Source organism: Condylura cristata, unplaced genomic scaffold, assembly GCF_000260355.1.
Source record: "Condylura cristata isolate star-nosed mole 26May11 unplaced genomic scaffold, ConCri1.0 scaffold00001, whole genome shotgun sequence".
Lineage (NCBI taxonomy): Eukaryota > Metazoa > Chordata > Mammalia > Eulipotyphla > Talpidae > Condylura > Condylura cristata.
Window position 1 is genome coordinate 52854642 of NW_004567102.1, and position 19641 is coordinate 52874282.

Below are 19641 nucleotides of genomic sequence, written 5' to 3' on the forward strand. Positions count from 1 at the left end.
TTAGCCAAAACACAAGTCTTTAAAGTTGGTACTTTACCACATAGCCTTTCACTTAAAAAAAAAAATCCAGATTGAATTATTAAGAGCCAAAATTACAAAACACTTAGAAGAAAACAAAGAAGTAAATCTTTGGAATCTTAGATCAAGCAGTGGTTTCTAAGCACAAAAAAAAAAAACAAAAGAAAAGATATAAACTGACATTATCAAATTAATAACTTTTGTGCTTCAAAGGACACTGTCAAGAAAGTAAAAAGAAAGCCACAAAGAGGGAGGTATTATTTGCAAAAGAGATAATGGCCTAGAGTCCAGAATATATAAAAAGAGCTTTTATAACTCAACAACAAACAGAATTTTAAAACCCAGTTTAAAAAAAAACTGGGAAAGGACTTGAATAGACATTTCTCCAAAGAATACACAAAAACCAGGCCTCCCTGGTGGCACAAGGAGTTAAGCCTCAGCACTATCAAGCTATTGCTAGCCACTGCAGCAGAGTTTGATCCACAGCCAGGGAGGTGATTCACATAGTGCAGGCCTTTCCTGTTTCACTTGCTGCCACCCTTAGCAGTGCATGTCAGTTAATCCACCTGTTCTGCTCTCCACTCTGTCTCTAGTGAATCCTCTCACCCTACCCTACCTCACACCTCTGGCCTACATCCCAGCTCTTGTAAGCATAAATACATAAAGTAAACCTTTCAAAAAGAATATACATAAGTAGCCAAAAAGCACATGAAAATATCAGCCAAAAATAACTAGGAAAATACAAGCCAAACCACAATAAGATACCACTTCACACCCAATTGGATGACTGAAATAAAAAAAGACCACACCAAATACTATCAAGGATGTAAAGAATTTGGAATCCTTAAACACTACACAGAGGAATGTGCAGCTGCTTTGGAGAGTCTGGTAGTTCCTCAAAAGATCAAATATAGAACTAAGATATAACTTACCAATGCTGCTCTTAGTTACATACCCAAGAAACTGTGAAATATATAGTCAAACAAAAAGTTCTACACAAATACTCAGAGCAGTAGCCAGTAAGTGGAAAAAACATAAATGTTCATCAAATGGTGAATGGATAAACTAACATGATAGGATGTACCTGTGCATTCTATAACTGTGTAAATTTTTAAAATATTGTGCTAAGTGAGAGGAGTCAGACACAAAACATATATATGATTTAGTTTGTAAGGTATGTCCGAAGAGGCATATCCATCAATACAGAAAACAGATTTAGTGATTGCCAAGAGCTAGAAGAATGGAGAAATAGGGAAGTGAATGCTAATGGGTGCAGGCTTTCTTTTGGGGATGATGAAATGTTCTAAAATAAGATATTGGTAATTAATGTTTACACAACTCTCTGAATATACTAACTCCACTGAAGTGTCAAAACTCTGCAAAGGTGAACTTAAGTATTTTCACTGATGAAAATTCAGTAGCTTATTAATCAATCAATATCTTAAAAAGTCTACATAAAGTACATCCTGACAGCTGATAATTAATTTGCCTTTTCATTAAAGATCAGGATAGATGCTCTACGTAAATAGTTCTCATTACCTTTATATTAGACATCTTATTATATACAAGAATGTTGCGGAGTAGGAGTTAGAAAATTTTATCAATTATAATAGACACTAAAACACACTTTGTGATATTAAGGCAGGCATTTATGATTTCTGGACTTCTTTTAAGGCAAGCAATTTGATCAGATATAAGAATCCATGAAGTTCTAAAAACCTGTGTTATCATTTTATTGCTACCTGTAAGTACATTTTGGAAGTATTTTTAACTATTTAGATCTTAAAACTACTTTATACAGATCATTATAATACTAGGAAATAACAGTTCTCTCTGAAATTTCATAATCATAACCTCCATTTTAAAGTCAAATACTGTTTAGCTATTTTGATAGCTACCCATTCCTATCACTCTATGTATTTTCACTTTAGAAAGTCCCATCTTGGAACAGCTTTAACTAAATATCCTCTCACTGCAGTGATTTGCAATAAAAGTTACAAACTTAAACATCAATCATTAAACAGCTTAATAATGAACATTACTACACTTCTATTAGTTAAGCATCTATCTAGTAGAATATAGTCATTAAAAATGAAGATCGGGGCCACATTATGAAACTCTCCAAAGCCACTGCAGCAGAGTTCAATCCCCAGCCAGGCAGCTGACCCACCTGGCATGGCAGACCTCCCCTGACCTGCCTGCTGCTTCCTTCAGCAGCGTATTTCAGTAGATCTGCCTGTTCTTCTCCCCACTCTGTCTCTGGTGAATCTTCTCACCCACCACACCTCTGGCCTGTACCCCAGTTCTGTAAACAGAAATAAATAAATGTTTAAAAAAAAAATGAAGATCAGCTGTTTCCTTGGGAAAGGTAAGGAGATTTCCCCCCACATTCTCAAGAATAACTGCATATAAATAATTATACTGATGGAAGGGCTGTATATGTGAATGGTAACAGGGAGCAGAATACACAACCCCCAAATACCTATCAGTCATAATGTTTATCTATGAATTTTACTTGTTTGCTTACTTTTTTACTTTGGTTTGTGGATTATTTTGATTGTGGATTATTTTGAACTGGAAGGCAATTAAGACCCAGCAGATCCAGAGATTAAAAATTTTTTAATCTGTCCCTCAACTACCTAAAAGAATTTAGATAAGGGGAAAGTCAGCCAGGAAGAAAGAAGCTATTATCAAAGATACATTATTCAGGTAACTACCTGCTTACCAGGGCAAACATAATTACCAAACGTCTGCTCTGCTTATCTTCCTGTGAATTAGCCTCCTCCCCTTTGAAGCCCCAGGCCACTATCACATTCTCTAACTCAGAATGGCATATAAGCTTTCAACTGTCCAACTTGCATTTGAGTATCATATCCTTCAGTTCATTTATGTAAATACTTAAGTTTTTCTTCTGTCTTATGTCAGTTTTACAGTCAAACAACCTAGCAGAAAATTTCCTTCTGACCCAATAATGATACTTATTTTCTTTAAAGGAAAAATATTACTAGAAAAAAACATGTCATGATATGGAGAAATATCCACCATCATTAAATGGAAAATGCTGAGTACCAATAAAGCATGTTGAATAGGATCAATTATTTAGAAAATAAAAGCATGTTTACCCAGAAAAATATGTAGAAAAATACATATCAGTCATACTGTTTATCTATGAATTTTACTTTTTTGCTTATCTTTATTTTTACCAGCTTTACTGTGATATAATTGATGTAATATACAAGTATAAGATGTACAATGTGTGACTTACTATATTATGAAATGATTACAATAAGTTAGGTTAATATCTCAGTCATAATTTGCATATGTTTAACATTATTTAGTTTTTCTTATTCTATTTTTACAAGAAAAAAATAAGAAAAGTAAAGTTCTCTTCTTTCACATGTTTATTTTGAAGATTTAATGTAAAAAGCCCATCATGGAACATATTTTTCTTTACTAATAAAGTTTATTATAACTTCAGTATAGAGGAAAAAATACTTATTTTTCTACTGAACCTAAAGGTTAACCTTCATTTTCAAAACTAAGGTAGCCAATTTTACTCAATAGCTACCTTTTTAATTTGCTAGTTTATTCTTTTTATTGTCAGGGAAATTTTTCATGTGAATCCCATATATACTACACATGCATATACATATTTACACACACAAATATGTGTGTTTGGGGATTAAATAAACTAGTACTTTGCTGGGGATTTTTATACATTTTAATTACTCTTCACAGCAACCAAATAATTTATAATCATACAAATTTTACAGATGGGGAAATTAAGTTTCAGAATATTACTTTATCAAATTCCCTCATCTAGAGAGCATCAGTAGTGCTTTTCATTTATATGTGTGTGTGTGTGTGTGTGTGTGTGTGTATGCATATACATACATTTATTCCTTTCTCTCTGAGAAAGGAAAATTCCAGTAGTTCTTTAAGAAGGAATAAGCTTTATTTAAGTCATTTGGACCCAAAAGTACTTTGTTTATTCAAAATGTCTTTGTGATAAAAGTACTTAATTTACAACCTCCATAAACTAACTAAAGAGCTTAGTTAGTTGGCCCAGAGCAAAGGTCACATGTAAAAAAATTTAATATGACTAAGGTCTATCCTCTTTGCAAGTACCAAATTGCTTTGGTTTGCTTTCCTACCATTTGTAAAAAAAGATAACTCCCATAATGGCTTTACTTAAAAGCTGATCTTCCTCCATATAAACCTTTACATTTATATGGACTTAACGGTCTACAAAATTTGTTTTGGTTATTATGGAAAGTTTCTACATAGTGTAGGAGACAGTGAAAGTTCATAACTGGAATTATCATTAAGAACTTGGGTAACAGATAAGTTTAAACTAATGCAGAGGTTTCTTTCTCTTTCACCACCTTAAGTTAAATCCTTTTTACACAGCATGTAAATTATTATTAACTCTCTTCTCACAAGCCATTCGTTTTGACGTGCCCTCCTCTACTTCAGAGAATGCACTTCCTTGCCGTTTGGTTGGTGCCTTGGCCTGTTCCTGTGCAACTTCCTGCTTAGGACTTGAAAGCAACACCAACACCTAGAGCAGCAAAAATCTTTTCTGACCAAATGAACAAAAAAAGAAAAAAAAGGAAGGAGGTGATTCTTTGACAATATCCCTTACACTGCTACACGAGACCAGCAACCACCATTTCTGGACTTTTAATACAAGATGAAAATTCTTGTTTAAGTCATTAATCATTAATTTTTTGTTGCGTGAAGCCAAACACCTTACCATGTGTTCTTCGCAGTGTCTAAGGGTTAGCTAGATTAGCTCTCATCTCTCCAATAGTTGAAAGTTTTTAAATGTTATTAATAATTTCTATCTTTAAAATACAACATGAAATTTTATTTTTAATTACTCACCAGAACAGAATACACAATTTTTTAAAAAATCAAATTTCTCAAATTGACAATGTGATAACAATAAGCATTCAGTTAAAAACTGCACTTCCTGGCCCTCCCTGGTGGCGCAGCGGGTTAAAGCACAGCACTGAGAATCTAAAGCCGCTTCCGCATGAGTTCGATTCCCGCCTGCCCCGGAGGTGACCACATAGCGTGGCAGACCTCTCCTGACCCGCCCGCTGCTCCCCTCAGCAGTGTACTTCGTTGATCTGCCTGTTCTGTTCCCCACTCTGTCTCTGGTGAAGCCTCTCACCGCCCCTGAGCCTCTGGCCTGTACCCCAGTTCTGTATGCACAAATAAATAAATCTTTAAAAAAAAAAAAAAACTGCACTTCCATTTCTATTTGTTGGCTGACAGTCAGCCAACTCATCACAAGAGTTAAGTGCCCTGCAATGTACAGTATTCAATAAATTACAAGAGATAATCAACATTTTATGATAAAATACATATCTTCTATGATTTGCCCTAGTCTAGGCTAATATGTAAGTGTTCTGAGCAGATTTAAGTTAAGCTAGTTAAGCCTGATTATTCAGTGGGCTAAGTATATTAAACACACTTTCAACTTAAAGTATTATCAGTTCATAGTGAGAATATCAGATATAACCCCATCACAAGGAAAGGAAGATCTGTCTTGGGATATGGTGACTATGTAAGTCTAGTCAACATACATGAATATAAATCACATTGGGCTTTTTTTAGCACACTGATTTTTAAAAGAAAAGTTGGTTCTTCAAAAAGACATTCTTTTTTCCTATAACAAACTTATACTCTACTTTTTAAATGTTTTGTCACTCTTTTAAATAGGTAATTTACACTTTATAAAACAAATTACAGTAAGTCCTCACTTCATGTTGTTGATAGGTTCTTGGAAACCATGACTTTAATAAAAAGAACATATAAAGAAACCAATTTTAACATCAGCTAACTAACAGATAAAAAAGAATTAAGCTCCTGTGGTATATTTCTGGTCAGAAAAACATCACCACATTTCCAATAAAGATGTAAAACACTTCTAATGTTATATAATCATTTGTATTCATTCGTTCGCTCATTTTCCAACCTGCTAGTTCCAATTTAGAGTCCAGCTGGCTGGAGTCTATCCCCTGGCACTTGACACAGTAAGGCAGGAACCAACCCTCAATAGGCTACCCTTCCATTTCAGCCATCTCTCCCTCACAAACATACACATTCACCCAGGCTTGGAACAACTGGGCCGTGCCAATTATTTAATGTGCATATCTCTGGGATGTCACAGGAAACTGTAGTACCCAGAGAAAGCCCACACAGACAAGGAGAAAACATAAACTCCACATGCTAGCCCTAACTTGGAATCTTTTTTAATCATCAATGCTATAATAAAGGAATGTTATTCAAAACCTGCTGTGTGCCTGTGTGTATGTGTGTGTGTGTATATATATATATATTCATTAAAAGACCTGTTGTGGGCCCTCCTGGTGGCACAGCGGATTAAAGCACAGCACAAAGAAGTTAAAGCCACTTCAGCATTGAGTTCGATCCCTGGTGCCGAGGTGCTCCATATGGCACGGCAGACCTCTCCTAACCTGCCGGCTGCTCCCCTAAGCAGTGTTCTTCATCAATCTGCCTGTTCTGCTCCCTACTCTGTCTCTGGTGAATCCTCTCACCGCCCCTGCACCTCTGGCCTGTACCCCAGTTCTGTATGCATAAATAAATAAATCTTTAAAAAAAAAAGACCTGCTGTACACAGACACTTTTCAAATAATACAAGAGTATATGATTTTTTTTAAGTCTTCCTCTCAACTTAAATTCCCTTCCAATCATTATGAGCCATTTGTTGTGAATACTTCCAGGTTCTGTTTTTGCAGTCGGAGACCATGTGTCATTACCAATGGCATAATCCTTAGCTCACAGATATGGATCAAATGATAAATAGTAAAGGATGGATAGCTGGAAAAAGGAAAGACTGAGATCATGGAAGGACAGATTGAATATTGGCAGATGAAGGATGAAAAAATAGGGAAATTTAGATACAGAAGAGATTAATGAATTAAATATGGGTAAATTCGTGTTGAAAGGTGACTACATATTACTACATATGACTTTTGTTAACAGATCTTCATATGCTACCAATTACTCTAATCCTTTATACCATTACATGCCTGATCTCTGTGTATCCTTATCAATATAACACTTTGGGTAAGAAAACTAAAAATTATAATTACAAATAAATGAACGAGTTTTTAGATATTTGGGGGGGAAGTGAACCAGAGATTGTATTTCAATCCTCTCAACTATATTATAAACACAGGACTTCAAATATGCAGCTAATACAGTGCCAGATACAAGGTAGAATTTATTAAGATATTATATTGATTATAATTCCTTACATATTGGCAGATAAAATAATTTCTTGAGAAATGAAAGCAAGAAAATGTTTCCATTCTTTTCCTCCAATACTCAGATTATAAGAAAAATTAAGACAGAAAAGCTAAAAATAGCACATAGTATGTACTTTACTGAAGAACTATTAATTATGGTGTTACATTAGATAAACAAGCTAAATATTAACAGGGAATTTATTCATTTTATTAAACCAATGCCCTATTGAACTCTGGCAATCAGTCTCCTGAATTCAGGTCATGCTGATTAAAAGGATAGTGACCCCACAGAATACCAAACTGGCAACCAAGAAGACTGAATAAGAGAAATCTTCCATAATGTAGAAGAGGAAAGAGTGAAAACTTTAAGAGACAAAGCAGATAGAGGCCAGAAAGTTTCTCTCAATACGTTCTTGACAAGTGAGAGGGGCAAACAAAGAGAGACGAGGAAATAATTAATAACAAGAAATAAATGTTGCCCTTAAATGAAGACCAAAAAAGGGAGGCCCACTGAAAGAGCCATAAGAAATTGTCAGGACTAAAAAGGGGGGGGGGGGAGAAGAGTAGAAGCTACTTTTTAATTTTTAAAGTTCAAATTATGTGCATAGACTACATATGCAAAAACTAAATAATTTATAAAAGACACAGGAAACAAAACCAGATTATGTTTTAAAAAAAAAATTTCTAGACAGATTTTGGAAATTTTTAGAATGCATGAAAAATCCTGAGATACCAGAGAGTGAAAAAGCAAGTCTCCGATATAAAAAAAAAACTGTCCATGACCAACAAGAAATGCCAGAAGACATGAAGCAATGGTTCTGGGTTCTGAGAAAAAAAAATCCTAATATAGAATTCTACATTCAGCCAAACTATTAAATTACATTATCAAGCATGAAAGAACTCAGAAAATCTACATATCCTAGATGAAAAAGCTACTCAAGAAGATGTCCTCAACAGAGAATACAAGGAAAACCACATGTGAGATATAAAGAAAAATTATTCGCTGAGTAAGACCCAGAAATCCTAAAGAAATGCAACATGAGTAAGATCCATTAGTTCTTAATACCTGGAAAACTGCTTAATGTAGCACTTATTTAATATGCTAGATTATTATCTATCTTCATGAGTCCTAATATACTAATTCATTTAGTAGTAAATGAATTTTAGATCCAAAATATTTTTTAAACTATTGATTTCCAATGTTCACTTTTTAAATCAACCCAGACTAAAAGCAATGAATAAACCAGAATACTACTAAAATTATATGTAAAAAAAAAAAATGTAGATGGACAAAAAGAGGAGGAGATACGTATTTTTCCTCAATATCCACATCGGGAAGCCTACAGGTGATATCCAAGTTTATAAATCAAGAAAAATAAATTTAAGTTTAGGACTTAAATAAAAGTACTATCATGAAAATATTCACCTTTTTCTTTTTAATTAATAAAGGAAATTGATGTGAAAGCTGAGGTGAGTAAAGGAAAAGCAAGAGGATCTAAGATAAAAATTGCTCAGTCTGTTGGGAGGAAAAGATGTCCTGGACAAACTTTACAAATAGGTTTTATGGACCCCAACCCCACCTCAGACCAAAGAGATCCAAGACACCAAGGACTACAAATCCCATGTCATCACCACCAAAGGGAGGACTTGCTGGGAACTGAGGGTGGAGTTAAGCAGCAGGCTTTCTGTGTGCTATTGGGGTTCCAGCTCAGTGGAACTGGTAGGACACAGTCACCAACTTATCTCCCCGCCTTTCTCCCTGTTATTCCTTTCTTCATCTCTTTTTGTAAATAAACTCTTCAGTTAGTCTTTCTGTGTGGGCCTGCCATTGAGTCTCACTTAAGTCCCCTTTAAGAACGTGGGTGAGGACCCAGTCAGGCCACCCATTTCACACTGCGGTTTCCCTATAACAAGTCTCTTAATGATAAATCAACAAACTATCTAAAGTTAGTAAGTCAAGAAAAAGAAAAATTCTATTCTTTAAACTTAAAATGGTAAGTACCAGCAAAACTAAAATAGTTAACAATGGTTATCTCTGAAAAGTGAAGGGGGCTTGAATGCGGTCAGTAAAAGGAAAGTTTTTGCTTTTCATTTTATATACAATTGTACTGTTGGAGTTTTTAAATCATATTTGATAATTTTAATAGTATAAAAATAAAATTATTTCCATTTTACAAAAATACATTATAAAGATCAGCAAACTGCTGAGATAGTTGAGAATTGTTGATTATCTAAGTTACAAAAGCCCAATTTACGAATAACTTTTTTAAAAGAAAGGAACTTCAATATATTTTTTAACTTGTTACTAAATCTAAAAACAGGAATATTGATTCAATGTTTAGGGTATTCTTAAAATGCAATTAAAATAGTTAAATTATAAAAGGGGGATGGGGGAAAGGAAAGTACTTTTGTAAAAAGCAACATACTTTTAGACCTCAAACAATCTGGTACATTCATGGGTAAGCTTATTTAGCAAGCATAACAAAAATAGCTTTCATACCAGAAGACACAAGTAACCTACCTTTAAAAGTTTTATCTTATTTTTCCAGCAGCCAACTTAACATTGTGTTCAAATGTAAATACTAATACATACAAGATCTGGACCAGGTTTTGGTCTACGGTCACAAAACAAACACAGGTACCTGGCCTACCTGGTAATTAAAGGCATTTCCTAATCACTAAAGCTGATCTTTAGTGACTGAGATCATCAACTACAAAATGTCATTGAAATAATATTTTAAATAGAAAATCACAACAGGTTTAAAGCCTCTAAAGGAAAGGTGCTTTTCCTGTAGCAAAACGTATTGTACTAAAACTAATGGTATAAAAAAACACCAATTTCAGTGCTTTACAGGTTTTTATTTCTCTTTAATCTATCATTCACTTCTAGGTAAGAACTCAAACCCTCAATAAAAAAAAAAAAAAACCTACTTGTATCCTGAATTACATCCTGTCATCTCTCTTGAGACTCTCTTTTATCCAACACAATGCATGCTCAAAACGGCTATTACAGGAAGTGTTGGACTATCAGCTATTTATAAATGAACAAAATCTTTAAATAGCTGTGTCAGCTACCTCTTTATGGTTCTAGACCTAGAAAACTACCTGTTTTTGGAGAAATGTTAGTACTTGAGAATATTAAAATGCTCTCTGAAAAGGTGTTTTGTCCCTTTGTTTTGCAATCCAGAAACATCATTAATGTGACACCATCACATCACAAGGTAACAAATAAGTTGATCTTTAAAAACAAATTATCACATTCTAACTGTTTAACAAGGGAAAAAATTCAAATTGTAATAAATACATTGTCTTCAAATCTTCTATACTGATGTCTAACTTCAATGCACTTCTTGCATATTTTGTTAAATACATACACAATTAACATCATGAATAAACTTTTTAGCCAGCATACCCAATTCAAAAATAAAACACAAAACTAAAAATTCTTAATTCATCAATACTGACATCCATTATTTAAAAACTTTCTGTCATCACTCTTTATACTACCTAAAACTCAGAAACATGTCTTTCCCATGTACAAAAACAGTAACTTAAACTTCCTATAGCAAACTAATTCATTTTCATATATTACTATTTTTGAGGCTTTAATATCTCTTCCTTATTCTAAAAGCCCCACCTGCAGTTTTTAAGAGACTGATACCTTGTATATTACCTTATTAGTGAATCATTTCAAGCCATTAATTTCAAAGGTAACTAGCTTTTTTGAGTTTAACTTACAAATATTTGTGCTATGCTAATACATACACAAAATATTGTACCTACTAGGATATTCACTGCAGTTTTAGTACTAGCAGAAGACTGGACACAGCCTAAATAGCCATCAAGAGAGATGATTAAATAAATACAGTGGCACTTTTAAGAGAAAATAGGCATCTCTCTATGTAAGTAATGACCTTCCAGTTACATTCAACATCTAAAATGTAGAGAAGAAAGTGTACAGTTACATACCCTTTGTCATTGAAACACACACAACCAAGAAATTCTTTCTTGAAAGGAAAACCATAAACAGTTGCCTGTAGAAAGGGAGAAGGGTGCCTGGTAAAGGAAGACTTACATTATTACATCATGAATCTTTTTATGTGCATGCATTACTAACCACATACTAATTTTTTAACACAATAATCTTTTGAAAAAGTAATCAAATATCAAGTATACTGGGTGAATAAGGCTATTTCATCTTGATATTGAACCATGTGCAGGGACTTTGCCAGGTTTAGGAGGATAAGAAAAGCAGAGGAAAGGGCAACTGCACTCTAGGTTAAGTGTAGAAAAAAGAAAATGAGACAATAAAAAAAATGGCAAGTTCTAGAAAATGAGCAGTTCAATGCTACATAAGTATATGATCTGAATGAGGATGAGGGTGGGACAAAGTCTGTAGCAGGTGTAAAGACTCTAGAGATTTAGAAACTAAAGTTTAGGGTTGTAATGCAAATTGCTTTCCATGCCAAACTAAGGAACTGAGATCAGATATGGTTATATGAGACAGAGAGAATGCAGTTTTCCAAGACATATGGTATGACATTGAAAACAACGTGGATCTTGGATTTAATAGGGAAAAACCAGTGGCAGAGACTAATGTGGCTACTGTGCAAGTCAGAGAGATAATGGCCAAAACTGACAGTTAAGATGAAGAGAAATCAGCTGGAAAGGAGCAGCCACAGGTTGTGAAATCTACAGGCCTATTACTCCTACTTTTTAAAATGGCCCTCCAACGTGGTATTTACCCTTCATACTTTTCTGATTTAGATGTTCTTTTACATGGAACATTTACATTGTTAAGATTAGCAGTATGGGGCCCTCCCTGGTGGCTCAGCCAGTTAAAGCACAGCGCAGAGAATCGAAAGCCACTTCCGCATGAGTTGGATCCCAGCCTGACCCAGAAGTGACCCACATGGCGCCGCAGACCTCTCCTGACCCGCCCGCTGCTCCCCTCAGCAATGTACTTCGTAGATCTGCCTGCTCTGCTCCCGACTCTGTCTCTGGTGAAGCCTCTCACTGCCCCTGCACCTCTGGCCTGTACCCCAGTTCTGTATGCACAAATAAATACATCTTTAAAAAAAAAAAAAAGATTAGCAGTATGCTCTTTTTTCTTTTTAAGCACAAGTTTATTCTAGAATTCAGATAAGAATTGACACAGACAACTTTCATGTAAAACAACCCTAATACGGCCCTTTTAAATTGTTTTTCCCCATTGTATTAAGAAAAACACATCAGAAAATTCAAGAAATTCAAGAAATAAGATTAAGTTTGACTCTGCTGCGAAGCTTTGGTTTTCTCATTTATAAGAGGAAATTAAACCAGGTAATCTAAAACTCCTGAAAGTTATAAAATGCTATGATCACACTAATCCTTAATTTATGCTTCTTAATGTATCATCCAACATTCTAAATGGAAAAATCCAACAAAAATAGGGAGGGACTAATATACCTGTTATTTACCTTTATGTATCTTCTACATGTACCTACTACATTTATTTGTGAAGAAGTTCATAACACACATTAAGACAAGTAGTCACCAACGATACATATAAAACCCTCAGGTAAAACTGAAACTCTGTAAGATGTCACTGTCAGCCATTTCACTTTCAACTACTAAGAACTTTTCAAAAGCATATCCAAAAAGGAGCATTCTTTTATTAGAATGATTCAAAAGACTAAATAAATGTCTGCAAATTAAATAGTAGAAATACTGGTTTTAAGAGTTTTCAGACACAATATTATCCTATGGAATTCTGTTGGAACCTGATTGACAAAAGAACCTTTTAAACAATATTCCTTTATCAATCAAACCAAAAGGCATTTAATTCAACCTGAGAAATATGGTCTTTAGATTTATAAACATAAGGTCATGTGTTCAATGTGTTCACTTGTAAGTATTGCTGAAAAGCTGTATAATAACTTCTTACTCATACTAAGTTTAGAAATATTCTGTACTTCCCCTCCCCACTTCAAGATTAACTTTTAAGAAGGGGAAGAGGCAAGGAAGGATAGTTGGGTCAAAAGATCCTCCCCTCAAAACAAAAACATAGAATAATGTTTTTATTAAAAGTGAAAAACCCAGATGTAAAGCCTGCATTTTCAGTCTATTTAAAATTAACACAGTATAAGAGCTTAAGTTAGCCATATTCAAGGAAATTATTTAAGTCTTTCCATAGTCTATGAATTGTAGTATGAGACTGTAAGCAAGGTTTCTTTTTTTTACATAACTTCTTCCAAGATTAGTTCCAAAGATTTCAACAATTGTTATATAGTGCATTGTACACACCAGAATTTCTTTTACCATCATGATTTCTTTCTTGCCCCCAAAACAACATTATGCATTTTTCTGAGTTAGTGAAAATAAAATCTGGAAAGAATTAAATTGCATTTTACCATGATCAGAGTGTGAAATCCTTTACTATACAAATGTGTATCACAGTTTAACCATTGCTAAGAACTTTTTGTTCTTGGTATCAATGAACAAAAAACTAATCCTGCTACAAAACCACACATAAGATGTGGGTTCTTACTGTAAAGCCAAAAATCGCAACTAGACACTTGGTCCAAGAAAGAATGTTTATATTAAGATTTTCCTTATGTAATGTAGTGATTTAAACTAATCCTTTCAGATCCAAAATATGTTTTTTTTTAACATACTATTTATGACAAACTGGTGTTACTCTAAAACTTTAATCAAACAAATTTCACTCAAGAAGGAAATGTATTCGAATCAAGAACTTTATTAGAAGGGGGAATAGTCAAAAAGAACGATTAGAAACAGGAGTTAAATTATCTGTTTTTGTTGTATTCAAATACAATTCAGAGCAGAATTTTGAATTTTTTTCAAATATCGGTTGCTAGAAGGAAGCTATTTTAACAACAAAAATTAACACCTTTTAAAAAATTGTAGATCCAATTATCTTACAAAAAGTTGGCATGATTGATTAAAAAAATGATTTGTTTTAAAGGGTCATTGTTCAAGTAAGAAAAGCAGATGTGCTTTCCCCAAATATAGCTGATAAGATACTCCAAGGACCACCAGAAAACAAATACAGTAGATATGCGCAGAACAAAGTACAATTATAGAGCCTCACGTTCCAAAAACAGCATTCAGGAACATTTGGGAATTCGTAAGGAAAGTTTACACACAACTGTATACTATGGGGGAGGGGAGACTATTCAGTTTAACAAGTGATAAATTATTTACAGTAACAATCAGTAACACTGTATAGTGCTTTATAATTCTCATGATTCTTTGTGATAAAAAAAAATGTAAAGATGTGCCTTTTCCTACCCTATTTATGATTAACACTTACACACACAACCTACTTTGGCCCTAGAATCATAAATCAACCATGCCAATTACAACAGAGTACACAGAATAGTAAGTCGCACCTAGTGATCTTACTAACGCCATTGTGACTGATAACTCAGTGTTTGCAGAAATGTTTTGTGATGGTCCAAAATACTCTTATATGTAAGTTTGATTACCTTTACAGTCTAACCCAGTTAAATCTTGCTGGTTCTTTAACTCTGGGGGAGAATTCTTGCCAGGATGGGCTGTAAAGTGACAACTGGTTTACACCTACCCTTGGCAGGCAACGAGCTGGTTCCACCTGTCCTGCAGTACGAGCCCATCTGCCCTCCAGGGAAGGACAGGAGTTCCTCATGACATTATCTAGCTCTTCTACTAAAAGAACAATCGTAAGGGATTCCTACACTACTCCTCAACTCCCAGAAAGACAAAGGTTCAGGCCCTGCTGTGTCATTCAGCATCGCGTTCTGGATAACCCGCTGCACACAACCACTAGCAGAGGATGGAGCGCGGGACGCAATACCCAAGGTGGGGGGAAAGAACACGCGGAGAATTCTGAAGTTCTGCGGGTAAAACGCGGTCACCCTAGATCCTACATTCGAGGGAAGGCGCGGAATTGAGACTGCGAGAAAGCGAAATCAAGGCAAGGGCAGTTAGAGTCAAGAAGTGGCGAGTGCATGACAAGGACCAGAGGTACTCCTGGCCCCTGGAGCAGAGGTGCCCAGAAAGTCAAACCAGGTATGCAATCGAGGACCCCGGCGCTCCGCCGCCCGACGGACTCCTTCGTGAGGTTTCAAACCGCCGCCCCCGGGAGTAGCTCAGCCGATTGGAAGTTCCACAACGACCGTCACCAGCCCAGGGCCAGAGCGGCAACTCCTCGGCGGAGCTCCCCAGTCCTCTGCGTCTCCCCAGAAGACCAGACCCCACCAACTCCACCTCTAACCGAGGTCCCAACTCGAGTCCAGCCGCCGGCTCCAAGCACGCGGAGGGCGCCCTGCGGGAGGGGACCGACACCCCCCGACCCGACAGCGCCGCGGGAGTTGGAGGGGCGCCACGGGGCCGCGCGGGGGGCAGGCAGGACCCCTGTTCCTTAGAGTCCGCCCCGGGACGCGGCCCCGCGACCACCTCCACCTCGCCCCTCCGGCACGGCCCGACTGGGCTCCGACCCACCCATCCCGCGCGGTCGCGGGCAGGGCGAGGACCCGAGCGATCCTACTCCCCCCGCCCCTGCTCTTACCCATCTTTCCGCCTCGCCTTGTAGACGTGCCCGTAGGTGCCGCGTCCCACTTTGCACCCTTCGTACTCAAACAAATCCTCCACCCGCTCCCGCTCCGCCGCCAGCTTCGCCTTGAAATCATAATCCATTGTCTGCTTCCCCCATAGAGGCACCGGGACGCGGGGGCCGCCGCCGCTCAGTCCCTCCTCCTCCTCCCCCCGCGACCGCCGCTCCACTTCTCCAACAGCCGCCTCTCGGGCGCGCGCGCGCCGCCCGCCGCCCCGCGGTCTGCCTTCAGCAAGGGACTTCTCGGCGGCCACGGCAGCCACCTCCTCCACCTCCTCCTCCTCCGCGGCGGCAGCGGCAGCGGCTCCCGCAGGCAGCCCCAGTCCCGCCTCCCCCCTTCATTTCCTTGTTTTGGAACCTGGTGGGCCGCGCCGCTGCTTCCTCGAGCTCATTAACAAACCAACCCGCCCGCCCCAAGATCGCGAAGGCTCCTGGGAAATGTAGTTCTCGAGGCCTCAGGACGAGTAGGCGTTTTGCCAGAGTACGAAATACAGCTCCCAGGTTGCCTTGGGCCGCCTCAGCCTCGCCCCCTCAGGGCATGCACGCCTGCGCAATGCGACCGCCCCTCCCCCTCAGGTAGCTCTGGCCCGCCAGTTCCTGTTCAAGGTAGTAAGCTCAAAGTTATGGTGTGTTTTCTGTGAACCCTTGAGAACTGGTGGAAAGAAGGGACGTCCCTTGTTTTGCCGTGAAGGACGCCACTTCAGCTGCCCCCCGAGCGAAACAGTATTTAGCGAGCTCTTGCCCAGGAGTTTGCCCAGTGGCTTGAGAGGCGAGGACCGCGGCTGGGACAGTAGTATTGTGGAGTATTTGTTTTTTATGGCAATTGGTCCGCCTGTTGCCCCGCCCCCACTCAACCGCTCACTGGCGGAGACTAGAGAGTGACGTTCTGGTTGGTATCCCCAGGCTTCGGCCTCTTTCCCGCTCTTGATTGGTAATTGGGTGTTCTCGGTCCTTCCTGATAGGTTAATCCTTTTTCTTTACGATGCAAAAACCGTATTTCAAAAGCTGAATTCTCCAGTTTCCTAGTTCTACCTTGGGTCGAAGAAGATTGTGAAGCGTCTGAGCCCTAGCAGCGGGTCACCCACTTTCTGGAGTTTTATGCGGTTTTCACGTCCAAGTTTTGACATCCAAGAGCCTGGAGGATGCAGCGTTTTAAAAACAAAACATTTGAGTTGTAATGTGTGTGTTTTTTAAGGAACATAATATGAGATGCTTCTAGTGTATTTAAGTACGTCTGGTTAATCAAGGTGATCGTTGGTCACATAATGAGTCAGATAACTTGTACTACAAACTGAAACATGATGGTCAGTTAGAATTTATCTACCACATTCAGCGGAAGCATAAAGGAAGCTAATGTCAGCTCTCCCTGACTTGGTAAGGTGTTTTAAATAGTGATCTGCCTGCTAGGTTCTGGGAAAAAACTAAAAGTAAGGAGAAGAATGGTTTTGTTTACATCAGCTCCTCTGGAAAACTTCCTCAGATGGTGAAGTCAGTCGAAAATAACTGAGTTTCTTTTATTTCCAGGCACCAGAGATAGTAAGTGAGAAAATAGGCCTTTGCAGACCAGGGAACTGAAACCAATTAAAGAAGTAGATGCAACTAAGAGGACTTAGGAAGGAGTAGAACCATGTTTGGAGGACAAGTAGGGAGCAAGGAATTTTTCAGGCAGAAAGGCATGGGCATATCATGAGAGGACACTGTATATTCGGGGAAATGCAACTATCTTGATCATTACAGGCTGAGGCAACAGCGGGGATACCAAAAAGTTTGACTAGTCAACCAGGTCAAATTATGAAGAACAATGTATGGTCAAGACTAACTCATTTGATAAGCAGAGGAAAACTTTAAAATCCTGGGCTACAAAGTAATCAGAGTTGTGTATTCAGAAAATCCTTCTGACATCAATTAAGAATAGATTGGGAGACATGGGGGAGCCTCCCTGGTGGCTGAAGGGGTTAAACCGCAGTTCTATGAGGCTATCTGCAGCCACTGCAGCAGTTCAACCCAGGGCCAGGGAGGTGACCCACTTGCCAACCTCTCCTGTCCCACCCACTGCTCCCTTCACAGTGTGTTTCAGTCAACCTGCCTATTCTGCACCCCATTCTGTCTCTGGTGAATCTTCTCTCACACACACCCCCAGCTCTGGCCTATACACCAGTACTGGTATGCATAAATAAATAAATCTTAAAATATATATAGACTGATGGAAGGTAAAAGAAGTAAAAAAGCAGTAGTAGTTACAAAATAAAAAAAAAATCTGAACTAAGAAGTAGCAGTGCTGATTATGAGAAAAAGGCAAATACCACAATTTAAAAATCAAATTCAGCAGGACCTGGTGATTAAATAAATGTGGGCTTAAGGGACTGGAAATATCCAAGATGATTTCAAAGGTTTTTTTTTATTATTTTAGCAATAAGTAGAATTTTAGGAAAGCTAGGAATTAAAGGAATAGAAGCAATTTTAAGAGTGTCACTAGGACATGTTGAGTTTGAAGTGCCTGTATGACATCAAGATAGAAATAACAAACTATTTTTACTGCCAATAAGAAGTCTGACCGGGCAGCTGCCCCACTGCCCACCTGTGCCTATGCAGTGCTTCTTTCCACCCACTCTCTCCCTCTGCAAGGCAGCAGCCTCCTGCCTGCCCATGACCTGTACCATAACAAGACCTCTTTCTACTGACCTCCCTCAGGGGGAGGCCTCTTCCTAAGACTGCCTGCCTGTAATCATGCAGGCCTCTTTCCCTGCAAACCTGTCCCTTTCAGAGCGGCTCTTCCTGCCCACTTGCACCTAACTAAGTGTCTTCCCCTCTCCCGTTTCTTTCTAATAAACTTCCTCTTTAAAAATAAAAAAGAAAAAGAAGTCTGACGGGAAAGCAGAATAGAAGTCTGGCCTAAATGTAAGGATTTGGAGGTCATCAGTGTTAAGGTTGTGGTATATAGAGAATAATTTTTGGGTTGATTGCTATTTTTAAATATGGAGCTCTGCATTCATGATAACCATGATATATCCCTATAAGATATGTTCTCATATTACCATCTTGTATGTGAACAAGCAGAGTAGATAATAAATTGCCAAGTGTTTGATGAACATGTGTTAGGGAGTAAATGGAAAGTGGGGAAATGTGATCATTGAAAAACAAAAATCAACTATAGATTATAAAAACCCTAGCTGAAACAAACTATGACCACACACTTTGTTACCAAAGACAGGGAAAAACTCTCCTGTATCACAATGGAAATACATACTTGCAAGATATATACCAATATATATTAGATTTTGATCTTGGCAGTGTCTCAAAATTACATTTGCTTAGACCCAACAAGATCAGCTATGAATTTACCCAACAATTATATTCCTGTGATGGAGGCTGTGATGTACCTCCCTTTTAGGAATATAAGATGTATTTTCTCAAGCAGCTCAAGAGTGCTGCTACAGAGAGCCTTCAGCTGTAAGTCCTCTTCAGAAATTATCTTCTCACCTAGGTCATGCCGTTTTCCTAGAGCAACATACATCCAGTGACAGATCAATGCAGGAAAATAAAGGCCCAGTCCTCTTACTCCACTTCATGAAAATTCTGATGGGTTGAAGTATCTTCAGAATCCCAATGGGGTTAATGGAGGCCGTTAGTGAGAATGCTTTGCACACTAACTTCTCAACCTTCTCCATCTTGCTTTCTTCCTTTCCCTTCCAGAGTTATTGATTCCAAGAATACTCTAACAATAAACTGATTATATGTTAATCT

General features: G+C 37.8%; 1 protein-coding gene across 1 annotated transcript in view; it reads right to left on the bottom strand.

The window, feature by feature from the left end:
* Positions 1 to 16220, bottom strand: part of CDK19 (cyclin-dependent kinase 19) — a 128351-nt gene extending 112131 nt beyond the window's left edge. Inside the window, exon 1 of the mRNA XM_004673765.2 lies at positions 15853 to 16220. Coding sequence (XP_004673822.1) covers positions 15853 to 15980 — 128 coding nt within the window. The 5' untranslated portion in view covers positions 15981 to 16220. The remainder of the gene's footprint in view (positions 1 to 15852) is intronic.
* Between the last annotated feature and the right edge of the window lie 3421 nt (positions 16221 to 19641).